Source organism: Nicotiana tabacum, chromosome 17 (assembly GCF_000715075.1).
Source record: "Nicotiana tabacum cultivar K326 chromosome 17, ASM71507v2, whole genome shotgun sequence".
In the NCBI taxonomy this organism is placed as follows: Eukaryota; Viridiplantae; Streptophyta; class Magnoliopsida; order Solanales; family Solanaceae; genus Nicotiana; species Nicotiana tabacum.
In genome coordinates this window covers 79,078,051-79,093,423 of record NC_134096.1, presented here as the reverse complement: position 1 = coordinate 79,093,423, position 15,373 = coordinate 79,078,051, and the positions used below count along the sequence as shown (strand labels likewise).

General features: G+C 35.5%; 2 protein-coding genes across 2 annotated transcripts; one reads left to right on the top strand and one right to left on the bottom strand.

Moving 5' to 3' along the window:
- The first annotated feature begins 5,071 nt into the window (after positions 1-5,071).
- Positions 5,072-7,101, top strand: LOC107759553 (uncharacterized). Its single transcript, XM_016577517.2, has 2 exons — positions 5,072-5,211; positions 5,517-7,101. Exon 2 carries the CDS (start codon positions 5,656-5,658, stop codon positions 6,742-6,744), a length of 1,089 nt encoding a protein of 362 aa, XP_016433003.1. The 5' UTR covers positions 5,072-5,211; positions 5,517-5,655; the 3' UTR covers positions 6,745-7,101.
- A 2,834-nt stretch (positions 7,102-9,935) lies between these two features.
- Positions 9,936-11,796, bottom strand: LOC107759554 (peroxidase 51). Its single transcript, XM_016577518.2, has 4 exons — positions 11,474-11,796; positions 11,179-11,379; positions 10,919-11,084; positions 9,936-10,631 (listed from the first exon to the last, which is right to left on the bottom strand). Exons 1-4 carry the CDS (start codon positions 11,696-11,698, stop codon positions 10,225-10,227), a joined length of 999 nt encoding a protein of 332 aa, XP_016433004.1. The 5' UTR covers positions 11,699-11,796; the 3' UTR covers positions 9,936-10,224.
- Positions 11,797-15,373: the final 3,577 nt, after the last annotated feature.

Here is a 15,373-nt window from a genome sequence, read left to right as displayed (position 1 = left end):
GACTTTTGTCATCTACCATAATTTTCTTAACATTAGTATCTAAAATTCGTAAAGTAATAATAAGTGCATCATTATTAGGGAAATTCAATCGTCGGTATCTGACTCGTCGAATATGATACTCTCTTCGAGTCTGTCATACCATTCGTGGGTGATCGATTTTTTGATTTTGTGGGTGGCGGTAAATTTGATGTCATTGATAGAGGCGTCGTCGCTGCCACCAATAATCATATTGATGGTATGAGCTGGTGAAGGGGCTTTGGTGGGCTTGGGCATTCTCGACCCCTTGCTAAGGTATTCTTGCCTTTGTCGCTGAGTAGTTCTTTGAGGTACCCTGGTTGCAGCAAGTTCGCCACCTCTAGTCTCAGTGCGATGCAATCTTCTGTTTTGTATCCACGTTCTTGGTGGAACTCGCAGAGGGCATCAGATTTGGGTCCGACCTCATCTTTGGTGGCCATTTGACTTTTGTTCTGAGCTTCTCGAGAGCGTAGGCCACATGTGCTATGAAAATATTATGAGCAGATAACAAAGGGGGCATACCTCGATAGTTCCTGTGAGGGCCTGATCTCGGCCTAGACGGACCATCTTCATAACGGAAGGAGGGGAAGGGTGTCCTGACATAGGGTTGATGTTGTTCCTTGCTTGGCCGAAATACTAGGTGGTCTCTACTCATATTATCCCTATGTTCTTTCCTAGGTTCGGATTGTATCGAGGTGAGTCGTCGAGTTGGTCCATTGAGGTCGTCGTCGTCTGCTCTAACCTCGGCATAGTAGGCGTTATGGATTTCATCCCAAGTGGCCGATGAATACTTCATCAACTGACTCAGTAGCTTTCCGGTCGCCCTCAAACCCTCTCTGCTCAACCTATTCTAAAAGGCTGGCACGACTATCCCTTCGGAAACATTTGGTAAGGTCATCCTCACCCTGTTGAATCGAGCGAGGAAGTCGCTTAGTCCCTCTCTTGGAGATTGCTTGATGGCGAAGATGTCGTTTACTCTTGTTTCAACTTTCTTGGCCCTGGCATGTGTCGTCACGAACTTGTGGGCCATCTCTTCGAATGTTTCTATGGAACAAGTTGGTAACTGTAAATACCATGTCAACGCCCCTCCAGTGGGGGTTTCGCCAAAACATTTCAGCAAGATAGAGGACACCTACTCTTTGGTGAGGTCATTGTCTTTCAGCGGTAACGTAGTGAGTCACATGATCTTCGGGGTCGGTCATTCCATCGTAGATTCTGAGATATGGGGGCAACTCGAAGGTCTTTGGTATGGCATGTGGAGCCGCTTCCTCGTTGTACGACTGTTCTACAAACCTGCCCACGTCTCTTTTTCGTAATAGCTTGGGAGCACCTGGTATTTTGTCTAGCTGTTCCTGGTGCTCTTTTATTTGGACTTTGAGTGCCTTGTTCTCATTTTTCGTTTCCTTCATTCATTTCAGCGCGGTGGCGAGGACGTTGTCTCCTGCATTGTCAGTAATAGCATTTTTACCTGGAGTCGGAGGGCCTGGTTTGTCGTCTTGTTCGTTCCCGCATTGTGCTGCATGGATTCTTGTGGTTTCTGTGGTCGTACATGGAGCTTGTTTACTGAGTACGCCAACTAGAGTATCAGTTACCTATGCTTCGGGGAGCTTTTTCATAGCAGGTGGCGCCCCTTCTCTCGTGGACATGGAGGCTCCTTTCTCATTTAGTTTTGTTGTGCTGCAGAAAGGGGCAGGAGATCTCTCTCATCTGGGAGAGGTCGTGGGCGTCACTTCCTCGCCCTGGGTGTCATAGCCTTTGTTGATGGCGTTCATGAGGTTAAGGGGAACATTATCTGTTACCCTCATTCCGTTTCCTTGGTTACCTGCCATGAAAACTTTTTGTACACACAGAGATGAGAGATAAACTTTGTGGTTTGTTAGATTAACAAGTCACGTGAGTTGTAGATCTAATGGAAACTAAAAGATTGGCTGAGGAAATCCCCATAGACGGCGCCAAACTGTTTTACCTAAAATTTAGATCTAGGTTTAAACAATTAAATTTTCTAATAAAATAGAGTTAATCTTAGCCAATGTAATATTCAAAAGACTGATTAACATATTTTATAGCAAGATGTTACGAGTACTATTTGAGTATCAATAAATAGTGACAATAAAGTAATATTCAATGACCCAAGAACAAAGAAGGTAGCATCAAATAATAATAAATAATAGTGAATGGTATTTATGTAACTAAATGCATATGAATCACTCGAAAAGGGTGCGATTCTGTGATATTGTGTTAGACAAATATGGATGATGATAAGCCTTAGAATATTCGGATTCTCCTTGGATCGTGGGAGAAAGGATAGATAAAGACCTAAAGAAAAGGTATATTTTGTATGTCAATGATAAAGCAAGAATCTTCAGGGAATGTCAATGTATTATTTTTTATTCAATGAGTATCCAATGCCCTCTACAATCCTCTCTGTTTCTCTTTATAATGGCAATTGGGCCAAAAACCCATAATAGTACAGATGGGAGTATTCCCTAGAATATTCTCTGTAAGGTCGTATTTCTAAAACTACTCGTTACTGCTCTGCCAAAGGGAGTACTCGTCCTCGTCCTTATCCTCTGTTGAGTCAACTCGACCTCACCTTCGTCCTCTGTTAGGTCATCTCGACCTCGCCTTTATCCTCTGTTGAAACCAAATCGATGACGCGTGGCAGCCTTCGAAGGCTTCCTTAATGTTGACTTGGACCACATATAATTATGATAATTTTTAGCTCATACGATAATGTCACATACCAATAATTTGAAGAGTAAACTTATAATACAAAGAAAAAGTAGATTGTGGGCAGGGGCGTATCTATGTGTTGGATCATGGGGCACGTGAACCCATGCTCGTCTCTTTGTACGATGTATAATAGTATTATATTTCTTTAAAATTGCTTAAATATATACATGTGGTCACCCAAGTTCAAAGAGTCCTATGGTTCAATAATAATTGGGTGCACAAAGTTCAATTCTCAGTTTGTAAGCATGTCCAGTGTCGCCTCTTAATTTTTTTTTTGGTTTATTCATTCAAAATTCCCAAATTTAATACATTGAAATCCTTGATCTCCCTTTATCATCGCAAAATTTTATATAATTAAAACTAATAGCAGTGGATGATGTAGCATGTTTCAATAATCTTAGCATTTTTTATATGGAGTATAGATATAATTGTTAATAATCACTATAATAAGTAAGAAAAAAAATTTAATTTTAACCTATAATGAATTTATGGTAAGAATCTAAAGGTTGAATCCGTCAAATATAAATTATAGATCCAACTCTTTGTAATAATGCATCCATCTTCTTGGAATCCTGGATTCGCCTCTGATTATGGGGTAAAGTAATTATTAAGAAAGGTAGGATAAAGAGTAAAATGGAATTATAGCAAGGGCAAGAGGAGAAAAAAATAAGATAACGATGTGATCATATTAAATTTGTCGTTACATAAAAAGAAATCTTTTCATCATTACATAATAACAAATTTAACAATACGATATAACAAAATTCAAATAACAATCAAAACGAGTTGTATTTAAAGTAATAACAACCATCCAAACTGTTAGAAAGAAAGACATTCTCCTTAAACACCAAACTCTGGTGGCAAGTAAAGACTCAAAAAATACAAAGTATAATCTATATAATGGTCTAATCCGTTAATGGTAGTATCCGGTATCCTAAACGCACGTGATATTAAAATGTGGCCCTGGAGTATTGAGACTTATTTCCTTAAATATTCAGCATACCTTACGTACTTTTGTTGAGATAAGATTTTCCTAGGATGTTACACAAAAAGTTGGACCATACTGATCTTCTTTGTTTCGTTCTAACGTAATATCCGGTCCTGTAACTTTGGGCGATGCTGGAGCAAAAAATAATGAAGATCAATGCTGAGTTCAGCGATTGTGTAACATTCTAAACTATTCGTATTTGCAAACATGCGCACGAAAGATATTGAAAACCTAAAGAAATAAGTTTTAGATGGTAGTGACGAATTTTAAAAAATTATGAGTCTAAGCACTAAACATATAATACCACTCATGAACTAGGCAATTATAATAAACATATATTCACATTTTGTACATATATGTGATTGTTTACAAATCGCTGTTTTTATCCCAATTTATATGATGTACTTTCCCTTTTAATTTATTGCAAATCGAATAATACGTTTTCTATATTTAAATATAATACGCTCGTTTCAGTTTATGTGAACTTATTTATCTGGATACGGAATTTAAGAAAAAAAGAAGACTTTTGCAATTATAGTGTAAAATAAGACACACATATTTTGTACGGCTATAAAGCATTGCGTAACAGTAAATTGTTTCCAAATACGTAAAGTGTTATTCTTTTTTGACATGAACTAAAAAGAAAATAGATTCACATAAATTGAAACAGAGGGAGTATAACTTTATAATTTCTAGTTTAAATTTATAGGTTATAAAAATATTTTTGACTTGCTTCACACTATATGGTTCAAATATATTTTTTAAAATTTCATGCTTAGTTAAAGTGCATCAAATAAATTTGACCGATATAAGTACCTTATAACCAACTAAAATAAAACTTTGATTACTGCACCGCGTGACCTCAATCCATCACAGCGCATGGCATGCTTCACAACTAATTGGCTCAAATCCTTACAACTATTTATCTTTGTTTCCATAAAAAGAACCAAAAAATAGTAGTAGTATTAGTTTGACTTAAGTGTTAAAGCAGATTAGGTGAACCAATTATGGAGTGAGCAAAGCTTGCTGACTTCACACAATGATAGGTAAGCCACTTGGGAATTTGTCACAATACTACTTTCTACATAGGAAACGGAGTGTGTGTTGTTTGGACTTTGGATGTAAGAACCGACCAACTGACTTTTCCTTCGGACCGTACTTGTCAAACTCACATATTGGGTGTGCTAGAATCTTTAAGTTACTTAACTATGATTGGAACTTCCAAACAGTACCTTAAGCAACCGATCCCCCACTCCCCCTCTCTCACCACTCACTACGACACACCTGTAAAAACGCACGTGTCATTGACTCACGTCAGAAGCTTCGGAAAAGACAGCCTTCTAAAGCCCTAAATTTTTTCCCTCTTTTCTTTTCTGCCCTTTTCTTCGTCGAAGCTCGATCACCTACTGATCTTGCTCTTCCGATTCCCAAAATTCAACTCTTGTTTCCTAAAATTCTCTACTTCATTAGCTCAGGTCAGTTTTTCTTTTTCTTTAATTTTACCTATTTCGATGTCATTGAGATATTGTTGGGTTCATGTTTTTTCTGATCGCGATTACGCTTATGGGTATTGAAGTTGTTAATTTCACTTGGGATGTAGTAAATTTTGTGTCTTAGCATTGTTATTTATTTTTTCTTACTGTTTCTTGCATAATTGAATGTCAATTTTAGGATATCTCTCTGTTCTTTCTTGCTGCCTAATTTGTGATTTGTGCAATTATCAAGGTTATAGATTCTTAAGGTATTGTGCTTGGTTCTTAATTTTTGAATTTTCTTGCAGAATCTAATTACCGGATATATTGAGCAAATACCGTGGAGCTTGCCTGCTAAATTAGCTTTGTTACTGGGAAATTGGGTAGAGTTGCTTTTAATTTTATGATTTCATATGATATTTCTCATTATTTGAGTGTATCTGTTCGATGGTTATAATGAATTCGGGAGTCAAAATGCCGGGAGATCGGCAATGCCCCCGAGTTGACACTTATGAGCTGAAACTTCGGATTGAAAGGAAAGTTGGTCAGCAGAAGGCAGAGAAATATTATTCTATGTTAAGCAGATACTTAAGCCTAAAGATGAGCAAATCAGAGTTTGATAAGTTTTGTGTTGTTTTATTGGGGAGAGAGAATATCTGCCTTCATAATGCGCTTGTCCGAGGAATTATAAGAAATGCTTGTACTGCTAAGATGCCTCCGCCAAAAGATGTCACAATGGAGGCTTCCTTTAATTCAAAAGTGTCGAATGTTTGTCAAAGAGGAAGTTTTCAGTCACTGTGCAGGGATGTATTTCCGCAGTCTCCTAGAAAAGGAAGAACTCCCAACCTTCGTGATCGCAGATTTAGGGACCGGCCAAGTCCTCTGGGTCCTCATGGGAAGACCCATTCTGCGGCTTGTGAAGATTTTCCACCAAAAGTACTGGAACAACAAAGTGCTACTGAGCTTCTGTCCTTGGGTAGTAAGCCTCCAGTTGAAGGCAACTCCGTGGAAGAGGGAGAAGAGGTTGAGCAGGCTACTGGAAGCCCCGGTATTCATAGTAGAAGTCCTGTAACAGCTCCCCTTGGCATCTCTCTGAATGCTAAGGGAACAAGGAAAGTATTATATCATGGGTCAGCTCCTTTACCTGATATGGGAACCTGTTACAGCAGTGGTGAGTTGCCCGATGCCAGCTTGCTAATGAAAAGGTTGGAACAAAAGTTGGAGACAGAAGGCTTGAAGATGTCAACTGACTGTGTAAATGTGTTGAACAATGGGCTCGATGTATTCTTGAAGCGATTAATTAAGCCTTGTTTGGACTTAGCAGGCTCAAAGTCACAACACAAGCACATCCTTCACCAAGCTGTTTCAGTTTCAAAAAAGACAAGGACAATAAGATATAACCAAAAACCAAGTGATCTCTTTTCTGTTTCAATGTTAGATTTTCGCACGGCAATGGAGTCGAATCCTAGGATGCTAGGGGAGGATTGGCCAACACAGCTTGAGAAGGTTTCAGTGCGTTCGTTTGAAAGTCTATGATTGATTAGGGCATTGATTTGGGTGTCACTGTGACTTTGAGAAGTCCATAAAGTGATGACTCATGTTGTGATTCTATTAGCAGATCTAACAGTAATGCTGACACAAGTTATACAAGCAGTAGTAAAGCATCTGCATGGTTTAAAGCTACGGACATTTTTTGATCATGGTTGTTAGGTTGTATATATACCTCAGAGCTGATTATTTCTGAATTGAGAGTTGTTACCTAGTGAAGTAGCAAGATATCAACACCTGTAAGATTGTAGCCATTACAAATAGAGTTAAGTGGGCTTTGTCAATTATTATCTATAGCTGTTCATGTCATTGACATTGTTGTTAATAAAGATTATTTTTTGAGGATCTAGGGACTCAATTATCCTTATCCTTGCCCCTTCTCCACAGAAGAATAATATAGAAAACAGCAAGAAGAATAATTAACAAACAAAGAAGAAAAAATTGCATCACTCATATACTGTATTGTTTTCACAGTAAATGTTATGGTACCTTTTATTCAAAGAACAGTACATATACCTTTTCTCTTTTTGTTTCCAATATGGATATTTGTTGTTCAAGATGGATCAACAAGAAACTCAACTGTCTACCATGACATTTATGATTCTGAAGAATATGGGAAGTCTTTGAAAAAGGAAACTACAGGGGAAGAGTTAAGGAAAGAGTCGAGCAGACTCTACTGAGCTATTAATCTGCTGTTCCCATCAACTAAGACAGCTTATGTGATGTTGACAATATGTAAGTTAAGGAAATGGTTCCTTGCTGTATGTAACCTCTTACTGCTGAAATGCAGTTTGCTGAGTGAAAACTGAAAACAGGACCAAGTCCTTTAGCAGGTAGAAGTCCATAGGCATTTCCAGTTGTCTGTTACAGTTCTTTTTATAGTGGTTGAACATAAACCAACCTGATAACTCTTGCTCCTCTGATGTTGCACTTCTGGGAACTCCACTAGCTGCACGATTTACAATAATTGAAGGTACATGGTCCAAGCTTCAGGTTGATGAGATGAACAGTTGGGTTGAGTAAAGTAGCAAAAGATGATGAAATATGAAAAATGAACAAATGATATTGCTCTTGTACTTTGATTTTAAAGCATCTGTCTTTCTCTCTGTGTAAAGGAAATATTCTGACAGTGGAATATTTTTAAAAGCTCATGTAAGCAATTAAATATATGCGCTTATAGCAGAACCATTATTTATATAAACTAAAACCAATAAGTCAACTGATTTTTATCTAGGGTGACATACTTAAATTACTTAGTTTTACAGTTGCTCTCTCGGATATGAAATAACTGCAACATATTTTCTGTGAACTTTCTGAAGCAGGAAGTCAAAGTTAGGTCTGTCATCACTCTTTCAAGTTCTGTGGTTGATGTCTCATGTCTTTCATTTCTCCATTTCTTCTTGTTATTGGAAGCTTTCCAAGAGCATTATTGCACCAACCTCACTAAGAACCCGATAGGAGTTCAGAGTTGAATAGCGAGAGAAATGCAAGCTGGTGGATATAATCCTGGGTATTAGGAGGAGAAAAAGGCAAGTGATTATCAAGGATATAGTGAGGCCAAGACTCAAACTCTGAAGCTAAATATTGGTGGAGCTGCTATGTGGAAGCCAGGATGGGGCGGATGCAAGGTATGTATAATCAACCAGTTCACCTTAACAGCATGAACATTCGCTGTTTATATCGATAAATATTAAATTCTTAACCCATACATTGGGTCCAGTAATGAGAGCATAAAAGTTAAATCCATTAAGTTTAAATCCTGAATTTGATTGAAAAAGCAGGCTCATTAATGTTCTTGGAATATCATTAAATGAATTATGCCTTATCGGGAGTTTCACATTCCATGATGTTAATTCAGTGACATATCTCTATTCAAAAGGAGGAAAGAAGGAAAAGGCTTTGAATAATTGAGAGACATTCATTAAAAAGGTGTCCAGCAGGATACCTATGAAAAAAATGAAAATGCGAGCATTTACTACTATGTCCGGTGGCGGAGCCACATGCACCCAAGGGGTACACCCTTCGTCGGAAAATTACACTGTTTAACTTGGTAATTTTTTTTAAAATATATATATATATATATATATATATATATATATATATATATAATGACACCCATTGACTTCTTGGTGAGTTTATTTCTTTATATTTTGACTTCCCTTAATAAAAATCTTGGTTCCACCACTGGAGTGAGATCTTATCCATATAGTTTAAAAAAATATGTATATATACTATATAATGACACCCATTGACTTCTTGGTGAGTTTATTTCTTTATATTTTGACTTCCCTTAATAAAAATCTTGGTTCCACCACTGGAGGTCAGATTTGAAATATACTAAGTAAGAAGTCCAATGTCCTGTTCTTTTCTACAAAGAGGCATATTTCTCTAAGATTCAAGTCCTCTTCATTCATAATCAGAGATTCTGCTAATTTAAAATACTGGTATATGCTGATACTTATTAGAATGACCTTCTAATTTGAGAACCTCCATTTCCTTGGGCATGAACCTATGCTGTGCTATAAGATGATAATATATGATTGCGATGTATATGGAATCTGGAACTATTTTGTATACAATTCCAAAGCCAACTAGTTAATTTGAACTCTTGTTAGAAGTCTTTGCAAGGTAGTGTGCACTTGCGTGTGTTTAGATTATTATGTTGAAAAAGTCTAATAAGTTTGTCCAGGTATGATTGTCTATCAACGATATCACATCACTGCATAGCATGGGAACAAAAAGATACACATTAACTGATGAACTATGCGCTTTTACCCTGCTCTTGAAAAGGTCACAAATTTAATTTAATTAGACATTTCTTCTCTGACTGTAGAGCCCTTTATGAGTGATGCTCAAACTTGCTAAAAAATGAATAATAATGATCTATGACATATTTTTAGTTTTTAATAACCCATTAATTCTCTAACGAGAAGCAACTAAAATCGACTCATTCAACCTAGACCGAGACAAAGTTATAGTGATCTCTTAATAATGTGCAAAAGCATCAAATTAGACCTGTTCAATCTATAGCTAGACCAAAACAAGTTACTGAAATGGCGTAACAACGCATATTTGTATAAAATAATCTCACTTTCTGAGGGCCAAAGTATAACTGCATAAGCCTAAAATGAATAACCAATTAAACTCCCTTCATAACAGTTTTGAAATTCAACAATGGATTTCACACAATTAATTTTATTCAACAGTTACACATTCCAAGAATACAAAAACACCCCCTTCCGCAAAGATAAAGGAAACTTAATCCCCATTTATTTGAACAACTTATCATTTCGAGGATTGAATAGTAATTCCGTGATAGAACTGTTATTTTACATCTTACGGTGTAAGGTTCAATCCTCGTTCCCTTTATTCAAGCCTCTCTGCCTTGCGAAAGGAAAATAAAAAAGAGGAATTAACTTAATTAGCCGTTCACCAAACGACAAAAAGAATATATATTTTTTTTCGCTCTCAATTAAATCTGCCGCAGTCGAAACGAATATTTCCATTCCTCCCAGTTTTCACACCAACACGGCCCAGCTTTGTCATTGCAGTGACGAATGCGTTTTGGAATGCTTTTGAGTTACTAGCCCAAATGTCGACAGTTCCCTTGGACCGCCCGTCCGTGTAAAGCACTTGATCTGATGTGAATAGTCCCATACCTTGCTGTAAATTTTTGAAGTAGGCATTGTCAAACGTCCTGGGAGTTTTGGGATCCATGTTAATCGCTATCCTTGGGTCAACATTCCTTGGACACATCCCTTGTAATTGAGCTGCATATTGCTTGTTGAGTGTTGGGTCTATTGGATTTTTAGGGCTGAAGTTGTAAATCCGGTTGGAGAACTTGTTACAGTGTGAAAACCCTACAGAATGGGCCGCTGCAAAATGTATAACCATGAGGTCAACAAGAGCAAACATCAGATAAAGTATGTAAGATTCTCATAATAGGAACTTTTCCTTCTTTTTATCTACTGAGCTGGCTGAAGAATAATGAACCTAATCAGTTCAGAAATGATTAAGTCTGATGTCAATGACACATGCTAAAAAGCAACAAGGCCAGAAGTTTCAAAGTAGCTTAGATTAATTACTAAGTCAAACAATTAAGTATATACGGTGCGCAGTTAATATTAATATCGGGGAAGTTATATATAGCAGAGTTACGTACCAGAAAGGGCGATCATGTCATTCTGATTTAGACCATGAGAAGCAAACATGGAATTGAGTTGATTCAAATTAAATGTTGGTTTTGGCAGCTTTCCTTCCACGTTCGAAGCTTTTGATGTGAACCCATCTAGCCTACCTAATTCAACTGGGTACGATGGTCCCCCCGACTACAAGCGTTTTACAAAATAAAATGAGTTAGTACGTAAGTTTTATACTATGAGGTTATTTAAAAAATAACTATAGGTAATTGTGCATACACACCAGCTGAATAACGTCTCTGGTGGCTAAGGCGAGAATATCTGCACAAGAGACTTTATTTTTACAACGTGAGTTTGAATCAATGGCGGCTTTGGCTTTGATCACAGTATCAAATCCATCTCCTGCCAATGATAGATTATCTGGATGATCCTTCTCAGCTGTGTTCCCTGGTGTAGATGATACTATCACTGAAGCATCACAACCCTGTTTCAGATAGAAAGAAAAACACATTATTTAGCCAACTAGAAATTGAAACTTAAGGTCCTTTAATTTATTTATATTGAAATTTAATATATACCTCAACAAAGCAATCATGAAAGAAGAGACGGAGAACAGCAGGGATTGTGACAAATGTTTGTCGGAATTTCTGGTTAACCACATTTCTAACAATGGATTCAACATTAGGACAGGTATTGGCGTAATAATTGGTTTTCAGTTGTGCAGAAGCCAAGTTGGGCATCAACACTACACCAACGGAATATATTGACAACACTACTGCCATAAGAAAATTTAGACGACCCATTTCTTTGTCTATAGAATTGAATCTCAATTGTGTTGGAGAAACTAAAGGGGAAAATGGGGTTTTTGCAAATGTTTAATTGAAAGAAAAGCATTATATAAGGGGAATGAGGAGGTCACCATTGAAGCCAGTTGGCCAAAGAATCTTTCTTACTTAACAAAGGAAGTTGAACATGAAGGAAAAAAAGTCGTATTTTTTGAAAGAGACAGGATATGCTGGCACGTTTTATCTGCTACTATATATTAATTGGCCGCCATGAGATATGCTATATATTTTTTGTAATTTTATATTTGTAATACTACTCTCCTCGTCATCTAATCAAATTATGAACTGAAGATGAATAATAAACAACGTAAACGAAATACTATACCTAGAGATGATTAATGCAGAAGATAGAATAAAAGAGACTGTAGTGAATGGAAAAAGTTAAAGGCTGCTAGTCACATAGAGACAGCTGGGAACTAGGACAAGAAATTAAAGTTGTGTGCATTTACAAACAAATCTCTGTGGGCTGCTAATCTTCTACTCAACCCTACAAAAGAAGATAAGGGGCAATGATATGTGCATAGCTTATTACTCCGATCGAAGTCATAATCTTCATAAAATTGAATTATTGACAGAAACATTAGCCATGCTAAAGGAGTAGAAACTAAAAAATAAGAGTAAAACTGTTACGGAGTTGATTGCAAATGTCCTAGAAAATATGTAGTATGAGCTGTTAGAGCTGATCTATTTTCGCTTTGTGATTGTTATTATAATTGAAAAAAGAAAAAAAGGTATAGATTCCAATATTGATTCTTTATCATGTGGTTTGCAAGGTTTCGCATATGGCAGGCATGCACACCAACCACAATATTTTAAAAAAATTAAATAAAAAGATGCCTTTAGGACTTTGTCTAGAAAGATCCCAGTGTACTGATTAATTTAACATGCATATACTCCTAGAAAATTTGTTTTGTGGCTTAAACCTATAATAAATTGCTCGCAACTATGGCGAGATGTTAAGTCAATATAGTACCTAACCTCAGATCTGAAAACTCTATGTATCTTTCTATTATTTTAAGATATATGCTAGTTTTGTTCAATTATAAACTAAACCAGTCCTTCAAGAATCCTGACAGACATGCATGAATATTCCAACATCATGTGGACGTCAAATAATCAAATCTACATTGTATCATATATCCTGCTTACATATATATGCTTAGAAGTTAGAACTGAACCAAATTGCCTTATATATTGACAGCTCCTTAATTGAAGTGTAACAGAATATAAAATCTTTGCTAACTTCGTAGAAGTATTATTTAAAACATATCATCATTAAAGGATGAAAAATCAATTTAAGCATTTCAGATAATTATCATGAAAAGGACAGCATCTCATACACCATTTGACAAGCGAAAAAGGGTACAAAAAATTACAAATGGTATATCGTATAGAAGCTCTCTTGGAAAAAAAGTGTCCTTGTTTCTTGTTTCTTTTTTCTTTTCTTTTCTTTTTCCTCTTGTAACTTGTAAAGGGGAGTTGTCCAAATATTTTGATTTTATTACGTAAGGAGTGGACAAGAAGGATGTAAAATGACAGTGTTCTGTTTTTATACTAGTTTGGTAGTCTGTTCTTGTCATAGGCATAATTTGATTTCTAGTCTCGGTTAAAAAAGAGTCACTCTCATTTGGGGAGAAATTACTTGCCCTCTTCCCAAGCGCTAGATATACCATTATTGTACAATATGGTGCTGCCAATTCCAAACGGAGGTTATTGAAACTTTTCTGTTTTCTTTCTTTAATTTTCTATCTATGTTACAAAGTCTTCCTATCTTTTATTTCGCTTTCTTTCCTTTTCTGGTGACACATCGCATTCATTGTTTTATTAGGTTTTGTATGCCAATCCACTTCATGTGCTTAAACAGTTTGTAAGTCGTTTGTGATTCTGTACAAATGAGGATTTGAGTTTGTCCACAACACAAAATCCTCCCTTGTCTCACCGTAACAATATCAACATTTAGTATACTTTTTAGTAAAATAATATTAACATTTTAAAATAAAACTTTAAGCAAATAATTATACTTAGATTTAAAAAAATAAAGTATGTGTTTTCATAAATTATTAATGTGGATAATTGTAGGATGACTTATTTATCGAGGTCAAGATGATTGAATATCGTGTGAATCTACTCAAATGAAAAAAATATTTAGGGTAAAAATCATTTACATCCCCCAAATTTGCTTTAAAAATCAAACTCATCCTCCAACTTTGAACAAATATCATTTTGCTCCTCATATCAAAGGTGACTTGTGAAAAAACATGTTGTGGTAATTAATACAATTCACCATTAAGGCTAAATTTTTATGAAAAGAATAATAATTTTTAAATAAAAGTTGGTTCAAAACAAATACCAAAATCGATTAACTTAATCTTAACAGTATACAACTCCATTACTGAGTAAAACCTGCTCATTACAGGATGTCAGCTAAAGGAGCAAAGTTTCATTAATAGAAACAGTGTCAAACATATCACAACAAATTCATCACCCATATACTCACACTAAAAAGTAAATATTCTATCTAATTATAATCTTTTAATATTTTGTGTCTACTAAAAACTTATATCACAATTAAATAGTCTCTTTACAAATAATTAGGTAAACATAGCTTAACAGAATAATCAAATCACTATTATTAATTAAAACATATAATCAGCCAATATTAAACCCAATTAGATGTTTAAATCATTTAAACATATATGTAGACGTACAAAAAATACAAATCTTAACTCTTAAGTAGGAATCACGATTTCTCTACAATGGACAACATCCCTCTAGTGTTAAAATTGTTCGAAGTCTATCTCTAAAAGACTACTTTTAACTCTAAAAGGTTCCAAGTCTATCCTTAGAAGACTACAACTTTTAGATCATAACTTAAAGTTTTCCACCGTAACATTCGTAGAAAGAAGACTTTAAAAAAATCACAGAGGATATGAAATTGTTAAATAAATTAAAAGATCTAGGAGGAAGAATAATTTATGGCTTTCTAACTTAACGCAGAGCATCGAACTAATCCATCCACTTCAAAGATCGGTATAGCAGATATTATCAAATAGCATCGTTCATTGTTGATTCCTTTTTTTCAAAAACTTTATCAAAAAAATCAAAATCAAAATCAAAATTATTTGATTTTAAAAGAGATTTAAGAAGTAACATGATCATCAATTGAATTTGACAAAAATAAAGATATATTGAATAATCATATTAGAGTTCACAATGTACCATGAGAGTTACCGTGTCAGTGTTGAACATTATTTAAGATCTTTGTAGATAAATCAAAAGTAAAATTGTCTAGTTAAAATAAGAACCTAAAAACAAAAGAAATGCCAAGAAATCATTCAAAAAGGTAACATAATTATTAATTGAAAAAGATAAAAATTCATACAGATTAAAGAATTAATCATATTAGAACTCACAATGTATTAGAGTAGGAGTTTACCTGACATAGGGAAAAAAAAAAAAAAAAAAAAACTCTACCGATGAAATGTGTAGCATTCGCATGTCGAAGTTAGAGGTTAATAGGTCCCGATGCCCTTATATGCTTATTGCATTTATCACACAAATCATAAGCCAATATTCAAGGGAAATAAAAGGGTTGCAAAAAATGTCAATAGAAATTATCTCGTAAGAAAGGTG